The sequence below is a fragment of the Herpailurus yagouaroundi genome, unplaced genomic scaffold, assembly GCF_014898765.1.
Source record: "Herpailurus yagouaroundi ecotype Mexico unplaced genomic scaffold, PumYag 182, whole genome shotgun sequence".
In the NCBI taxonomy this organism is placed as follows: Eukaryota; Metazoa; Chordata; class Mammalia; order Carnivora; family Felidae; genus Herpailurus; species Herpailurus yagouaroundi.
The window spans coordinates 21294110-21302741 of NW_024412413.1; the positions used below are offsets into that span (position 1 = coordinate 21294110).

Below are 8632 nucleotides of genomic sequence, written 5' to 3' on the forward strand. Positions count from 1 at the left end.
TTTATACAGTTAGGTATTCGTAAAATGAAATTTTGTAATTCAAAATAAGAATTACATTAACATGACACAAATGCTTTTGGTAAAATGATTCATAAAATTTGAGAAAAAATGTCGTACCTACACTCCCATATGCAATGTGTATCTGTTTACATCTAAAGTAAGATGGTTCTGAGATATATTCTTGAAATACATTTTTTTCTTGTGAGAACACTCAGAGATCACTACAAGCTTTAAAAAGATATAGTTTTCAAAAAAAATGATTGACACTATTCTTTAGCCTTTCCATCATGGTTAATCCTACTCAGAAAACAAAGATTACACAAGCAGAGTACAATCATTCTCTTTACAACTACAGAAAGTATCTAATTATTATCAGTTGAGCTAGAACAGATTACTTACAGGAGACAAGCTGATTTAGGAAAAACATAAAACACTAAAGAGACTTAGGAATGAACAATGATGCACACATCTGTTCAACAAATTAGTGGTTACCTACCAGGTAGAAAGCACCATACTAGGTACAGTAAGAGAAACCAGAAGTAAAACATTCCATCACTATTTACAAACTTAAGACCACTGTACAATAAGCCTTAGAAAACAACATAAGAAATTACAAGGCAATATATGCTTAAACATCAAATCAGCAATTTAAACAGTAAGATCTGAGGAGAGATTGCATCCAATTCTTGTGAAGGCACTTCAACCCCATGTACTTAGTGTAGTTTTTACTACAGGAAGTCAAGCAGATTCTTGAAATTACCATAATTTCAAAAAAGTAGCAGCACTGGGGTGGCAGCATCTCACTATTCAGCCCCTTCAGCTAGAGAACGGGGAAAAGGAATAATCAGGTAGGAAATTAGACTAAATGACCACTAAGGTCACTTTCTTACGTCTACAGTTCTTTCTTGATTTAAGAATACACAAAATCTGAAATACAATGGAGTAAAATGTGTGAAAACTGAAACTCATAAAGCACTGAACTGTTGTCTAAGGCAACAGTTTTCAAACTCTGATGAACATCTAAATTCATCTAATAACATCCAAAGGACTGAATAATTTGTTAATTACATAGATGCCTATCTACCGTCTCAAACCTTTGGAATCAGAACCTATAAATGTGCAGTCAGGGCAGCATTTGTATTTTGAGCAGCTCCTCAGGTGTTCTGATGCACAGTGTGAGAATTAAATGTGATATAACTAAGTACACAATCTTCAGTGGCAAGGAAACCTGGGTTCAAATGCCTGTTCTAATACTTACTAGCACTGTAACCACCAACTACCTCCCTAACACTATTTCTAATCCATAAAAAGGGGGAAATGCCACCCACATATCATGTGGTTGTTCAGAGGATTAAAGATGATGACACATAAAATGTTTAACACAATTCCTGGCACATTTAGTAAGCACTGAATTCATTCATTCATTCATTCATTCACTCATTCAACAAACATTTATTAAGCACTTACACAGTATCAGATGAGAAACATCTCATTAATTTATTAAATATTAATAAATATGGCAACTCTGCAATGGTGTCATGTGAACACATAATTATGAGACTCTACCTTAACCAGGAAAGTCTTCCCTGAACCAGGAAAGTCTTCCCTGAACTGGATGAAAAGGAAAAGAAGCGCACTTCCAAGCAGAGGAAGCATCGTAACCAAAAGCCACGTACCTGAAGCAGAACAGAAAGAACAAGGTGACTAGGGGAGAAAGGAATGCCAGAAAGCACTGTGGAGATGAGGTTCAAAAGGCAACTGGGAGGCCAAACAGGTTGTTAAGGATGTTAGTTTCTCTTAAAAAACAATGGAAACCACTGAAGGGTTTTAAACATGAAGACAATGTGATTAGATCTGCATTCTGAAACAGTCACTCAGTCTGGTGTGGAAAACTACAGAGCAGGCCACAGAAAATACAAGTAGACCATGATGAGGAAGCTGGTTATACCTCAGATAAGAGATGATGATGGCTGGAATGAGAGTACTAGTAGTGACGATGAAGAGTGGACATATTCAAGAAGCCAAATTAACAGGACATCAAGAGAGAGTGATATGAGTCATGAGAGACAGGAAGATGTCATACTCCTACAAAAAAGGGATGGATGATGAAGCTAGTCACTGAGTTAAACACAGTAAGAGGACCTATTTTGGGGGGACGGGGGTAAATAATGAATTTCAAACATGTGAGTTGGATAGGTATTCCTAATGATAATTGATTTGTTCAGAAGTATTCTATGATACATGTCTGTTTCTGTTGCATGTTTACGGATCTTAGAAGACTAGGTTTCAGCATGTGTGTAAAGTGGATCTGAAAAGAATGAAGGTCCTTACCTTCCATTAGGTTCCTTTCCTTGACAACAATCCTCCAAAAGTTTCTTTTACGACTAGTTTAAAAATGACAAACCATATTTAAACTTTAAAATTAATATTTTTATATTAAAGAATAAGACAAATGCCAAACCAAAAAAAAAAAAAAAAAGCCTGTAAAGAAGGAAGCTTCAAGTACCTGACTTTCAAGCCATTACCAGAATACAACTGGCTTTTAAAGTGACAGGCAGGTCTGGAGCATTTTCGTTAGACTATGTTAATTTTCCGGAATGGAGAGGGATGCAAACGCTACTTTAAAAAATTATTATTCACAGAATCCAAATTGTAAAAAAAAAAAAAAAAAAAAAGTCATCATACAAATAATTCCTGAATTTTATCTACAAAAAACTAGTTTGCACTTACAATTTTAAGTCACTATTGACACGGCACTTTTAAGTGGCTCGAATGCAGTGTCTCACGAAGAGTGTCATAAGGGCTGACCTGACAGTACTGGTATGTATTCAGTCGGATCCCAAGAAGTTTTTGCAAGCTTTACGGATCTAAACCTTCCTCCACCCTTTCTCTCCCGCTTAGAAAAAGAAGAGTGAGGGAGCCACCGAGGGGAGTGTTAGTCTTCGCAAAACACCTGCCCCACCCACCTCACCCACAATAACCTTCCGTTCCAGAACTAGAGCTACTGTCTGAAAAGGACGCCGGGCCGTAGGGCGCTGTTTGGTAACCCAGGTAATGAGGTGCAGACCTCAGAACTGACTGGAGCGGTCTCACCCAGTCGCGGAGTAGTATCCAATTTCCCAAAAGGGAACCAAGATATCCACCACGAAAACATGAGCTCCAAGGCCTGAAAGAGGGTTCTCCCTCCCACAGATGGCTCCGGCCCCGGTCTCCCGTCGCCTCAAGGCCTCTTCGGGGAACTCGGGCCTCTCAGATCCCCTCCCCGGAGCTCGCCAGTCCCCCAGCTCGGCTACACACGGGCGTCCACCTTCCCGGCCCGCAGCCGGCAGGCCCGTCACCAGGCAACAGTCACCAGCTCCAAGGGCCTTGGGAGGCCTACCCCGGGTGCGGGTCCTTCCCGGTTCCCTCCTTGCTGGCCTTAGAGAGCCCAGATGGGAGTGTGGCAGGTGAAGGAGATCGCCCTGTGCCCGTGGGCGGTCACTCACCTCTTCCCTCTTTCCCGGGAGGGGCGGTGCTGGGGCTCGTTTCCCCCGCCCCCCCAAACGCTTCCTGGCTGCCCCTGCTCAGCCTCAGAGCCTTGCCGCGGCCGCCGGCTTACTCCATAGCCTTCTCCACCCGCGCGGCCTCAAAGGCTGGAGCCGGAGGAGGGAAGGGGGAGGGGAGGGGAGGGACTGGGGAGGAAGAGTACGGGAGGGGGAAGAAGACCGAAAGACCGGCCGGCCAGGGCATGACGTCACTTCCGTCAGGCTTGGAGGGGCGGGGCCTACGCTCCCTGGGCCCCGCCTACCGAGTGCCAGGTGGGGGCGGTGTTACGAGCTAGGGGAGGAACCCGAGCGCTAGCTGACGGCGGTCCTTTTAACTCCGCGATTCCGTAGCCTTGGCAGCCGGAGTAGGCTTCCGGGGCCAGGACCGAGCGAGCAGAGTTTTCGTTAGCCCTAAAGGTGGCTTCTGCCGGAAAAGGAGGACAGGTAGCCCTATAGATCCTAACCAAATATGTTCTGAAGGGAACGGCAGCTGAGAGGAGCGGGTGGTTTGGACTTGCCTCCTGAGGACCAGCCCTTTCCTGACCCCGCCCCTTTCTCAGCCCACCTGCTGTCTGGTCCGCGGTAAAGAATCGCTCGCTATTCGGCTTTTTCCGGAGCTACTCTGCCCAAGGTGTCCACGAAAGCAGTGCTTCACAAACATGAATATGCACACGAATCATCTGGGGACTTTGTTAAAATGTAGTTTGGATTCAGGGATTGGGTCTGATACTCCGCATATCTAGTAAGTTCCCAGATGACGCCAATGCTGCTGCTGGTCAGCAGGCTGCACTCAGAACAACAAAGGATTAAAGTACGAGGTGGCAAGCAGGAGAATTATTTCCTTAACCTAGACTACTTATTTAATGAAAGTTAGAGAAGCAAATGGCCACACCCTTGTCTGCACCGATCATAGACTCCTAGCCTTTTCCACCCACTGCACCCTACCCCCGTCCCTACTGGCCCATCACTCCCTGGTCCCCTCTTCCTCTAATTCCTCCCTTTCCACTATTCACCCTCTATCCCCTACTCCTGTCTCCGCATTGTCCACAGGGTCTTGGGCTAATATTTCAAGGATAGACAGCTTCTGTTACTAAAGGCATTTGAAGGTGATGGACTTTTATTTCTGTCATTTTGTCATAAACATCAGACTATTATGCAAAATTGGGCATCCTGTTTCCAAAGGAGAAGAGAGCTTAAATTCTTGGATTCTAACAACAAAAGACCTAGAAACAACAATCTAGATGTTTCAACTTATTCCATTATCATTCTTAAAATTGTTTAATTAAAAATTTGCTGGGGTAGGGGCGCTGGGGTGGCTCAGTCGGTTAAGCGTCTGACTTCACCTCAGGTCATGATCTGGTGGTTCAAGCCCTGCTTCCGGTTTTGTGCTGACAGCTCAGAGCCGGAGCCTTCTTCCATTTCTGTGTCTCCCACTCTCTCTGCCCCTCCCCCGCTCGTACTCTGTCTCTCTCAAAAACATTAAAAAATTTAAAACAAAAGAAAGTTATTTTGAAATTTTTACTGGGGTAGAGAGGAATGAGGAGTGACTGCTAAGGTCTGAGGGTTTTTTTTGAAGTGATGAAATGATCTGGATTTAGATAATAGTGATATTGCACAACTGTGTGAGTGTACTGAAAAACCATTGAATTGTGCATTTTAAAAGGGTGGATTTTGGGGTGCCTGGCTGGCTCAGTTGGTAGAGTACATGACTCTTGATCAGGGGGTCGTGACTACACCGATGTTGGGCATTAGCGCCTACTAAAAGATAATAATAGGGGCGCCTGGGTGGCGCAGTCGGTTAAGCGTCCGATTTCAGCCAGGTCACGATCTCGCGGTCCGTGAGTTCGAGCCCCGCGTCAGGCTCTGGGCTGACGGCTCAGAGCCTGGAGCCTGTTTCCGATTCTGTGTCTCCCTCTCTCTCTACCCCTCCCCCGTTCATGCTCTGTCTCTCTCTGTCCCAAAAATAAATAAACGTTGGAAAAAACATAATAATTAAAAAATAAAAGAAATAAAGGTGAATTTTGTGGTAGGTGAGTTTATCTCAATGAAAAATTTTACTGTCTCCAATTAATTGAAAAAAGTATGTATATTATTTAAAAGCCCACAAATAAATAGAATAAAAAGTGAACAACCTTTTTCATTATAAACCTACTTCCCAAAGGTTAATAGTTTGAAGGTTAGCCTTCTATACCTTTCTATGTATTTACGTATACTTGTATGTAATTCAAGAATTCATTTATATATAACTAAGATGATGGTATACACATTCTCCAAAAAAACTAGCAAGTTTTTTTGGTTTTGTTTTGTTTTTTCTATTTAATGAAATCCTTCCATGCTATAAATCTCATTCTTCCAAACTGGCTGTTAAATATTCCACAGTGAGGCTATGACATAATTTACTTAAATGTTCCCCAGGTGATGGACATTTTTATTGTTTTCAGGTTTCCGTTATTTCTCACAAACTTTTTTCTTACAGATCAACTGGCAGATAAATCAATTAGTTTTATTCAGCTGCTTGCCCTAGATCTCTTTCATGAAGGGCTTGCCATTGGTCAAAAAAGGCAAAAAGAAAAAGAAAAGAGCCTCATGAAGCCACAGGTCTGTCATAATTAAGACTCCAGTGTGTGTGTGCATTCCTTTTAAATATTTTCTTAAAAGAGTATTATTCAGGGGCGCCTGGGTGGCTCAGTCAGTTAGGCGTCTGACTTCGGCTCGGGTCATGATCTCACAGCTCATGAGTTGGAGCCCCGCATCAGGCTCTGTGCTGACAGCTCAGAGCCTGGAGCCTGCTTTGTATTCTGTGTCTCCCTCTCTTTCTGCCCCTCCCCCACTTGTGCTCTGTCTCTCTCTGTCTCTCAAAAATGAATAAATGTAAAAAAAAAATTAAAAAGTATTCTTCAAGATTAAGTATAGCTAGTCATCATGTAATATTAAGGCTATATAAATTCACATAATAATGCATTTGATATCAGTAAAGCAAGTTCCTAGATTTACTCTGTTTTTATTAGCAGACAAACATGGTGCAGGGTTAGTAAATAAATTATGGTTTACATAGGATGGGAGGAGAAGAAACAAGAGAGACACTGGCAATAGATATGCCACACAAAAGCATAAGGTTGTCAAAACTGGGAAACTTACATATTTTTGTGTAATCTAAATTGTAAGAAACCTGTTTATTCATTTTTTTCTTTTCTTTTCAGGATGCTCTAGTCCTTTCAAGCTACTCAGCTATGGGATGATATTATTCACTCCCTTCAGACTCAGGTGGAAATAAAAAAAGAAGCATCATCAATGAACATACAAGAACTGTTTTACTGGCTCTGATGCTGTTGATGTAGCATCAAGTCATCTTATGCAAAACATGTGCTTAAGTAATAATGACACCTCTCCTCTTTTTTTTTTTTTAATTTTTTTTCAACGTTTTTTATTTATTTTGGGACAGAGAGAGACAGAGCATGAACGGGGGAGGGGCAGAGAGAGAGGGAGACACAGAATCAGAAACAGGCTCCAGGCTCTGAGCCATCAGCCCAGAGCCCGACGCGGGGCTCGAACTCACGGACCACGAGATTGTGACCTGGCTGAAGTCGGACGCTTAACCGACTGCACCACCCAGGCGCCCCGACACCTCTCCTCTTAAAGGAGTTTGTCTTTGCCAAGTTCTAACAAATCATCAAGTACTTGAACCAGTAGGAATGAAGCTACTGAAAAATGAAAAGGAATTCTAATTTGAAGATTAAAACAGTAGTCCCAACAAGTTTCTAGGCAAGAAATCATCATATATATATATATATATATATATATATATATATATATATATATATATATATATATTTTGCAAAAGAAAAAAGCATGCTGGGAATGGGTTAACTGATGAAATAAGAGCAAAGAAATATTTAAGGTTAGTGTTAACCAAAATACTATAATATATTGTATTTAGACTCTGACAGAACAGTCTTCATTGAGCTAAACTTAAATGTTATACTTTCCATTTTATTCAGAAGCCAGTAAAAGAAAAGCTGTGTAGAAATTAATCTATGTCCATGTCTGCTCTAAAACTTCTGTGGAAGACATTACCACATAATTTTTTTCAGAATTTATGGAAGGAAAAACTTTTACCTTCTTTGATGAATTGTATGCTTTATAATTTAGAAACATGACTTAGCCAAAGTAAAAAGAGCCAACAGTATGTGGGAGCTCAGAACAAAAGTTTTCTATTCAATCATTGCAAAAATGTTAACTTTACATTTAGCATATATTCCTTCTCTTTATTTACAACCCTACTTGGTCCTCTTTTGCTGATATCCTATTATCTAATCAATGTATTACTTGTGTTTTTTATTGTTATCCCCATGAAATCCTTTGTGAAAATAGGGAATGTCTAAATAAGTTTCAGTAAGTTAAAACATATATTTGAAATTTTGATCCCTTATACAATATAATAGAAAAGTCCACATATTATTTCTTAACAGACCAGGAGATGAAATGATTTGGAATCCTATAACACAAGAATTGAAGAACTTGGGGCATCTGGGTGGCTCCATTAGTTGAGCATCCAACTCTTGATTTTGGTTCAGGTCATGATCCCAGGGTTGTGGGATTGAGCCCAGCACCAGGCTCTGAGCTAAGTGTGGAGCCTGCTTATGATTCTCTCACTCTCTCTCTCTTTTTCTCTGCACCACCTCCATCCTCTCTCAAATTAAAAAATAAAATAAAAATAAATAATTGAGAAATTATCCATACAGTAAGTGGAAATGTGGTTATACCTCCAAATATCACAAACCTGTGACAAACCTGTTCTCTCACTTTCAAAAGAAGGTAATTTCATTTTTCATAATTTTTTTCAGGAAGAACTGATATTTTAATTATTTTTTTAAGAACAGTTTCAGGGGCGCCTGGGTGGCTCAGTCGGTTGGGCGTCCGACTTCGGCTCAGGTCATGATCTCACGGTTCATGGGTTCGAGCCCCGCGTCGGGCTCTGTGCTGACAGCTCAGAGCCTGGAGCCTGCTTCAGATTCTGTGTCTCCCTCTCTCTCTGACCCTCCCCCGTTCATGCTCTGTCTCTCTCTGTCTCAAAAATAAGTAAACATTAAAAAAAAAATTTTTTTTAA

The 8632-nt window shown here is 41.3% G+C and overlaps 2 protein-coding genes across 7 annotated transcripts in view; one reads left to right on the forward strand and one right to left on the reverse strand.

Moving 5' to 3' along the window:
• The window catches only part of SCYL2 (SCY1 like pseudokinase 2), a 72593-nt gene extending 68908 nt beyond the window's left edge, over positions 1 to 3685 (reverse strand). For 2 of the 6 annotated variants that reach the window (XM_040491115.1, XM_040491112.1), the window contains exon 1: positions 3486 to 3683. The gene's annotated coding sequence lies outside the window, so the exon portion shown is untranslated. Of the gene's footprint in view, positions 1 to 1566; positions 1677 to 3485 lie in introns of all 6 variants that reach the window. The other 4 variants (XM_040491114.1, XM_040491113.1, XM_040491116.1 and 1 more) reach the window with 4 other exon arrangements.
• On the forward strand, positions 3193 to 8415 carry DEPDC4 (DEP domain containing 4). The gene is given in 10 exon segments (XM_040490420.1): positions 3193 to 3446; positions 3507 to 3930; positions 3932 to 3968; positions 6725 to 6739; positions 6742 to 6799; positions 6801 to 6902; positions 7144 to 7422; positions 7994 to 8055; positions 8252 to 8298; positions 8300 to 8415. Coding segments are annotated over 10 exon segments (1365 nt in total). The 3' UTR covers positions 8387 to 8415.
• The last annotated feature ends 217 nt before the right edge of the window (positions 8416 to 8632 follow it).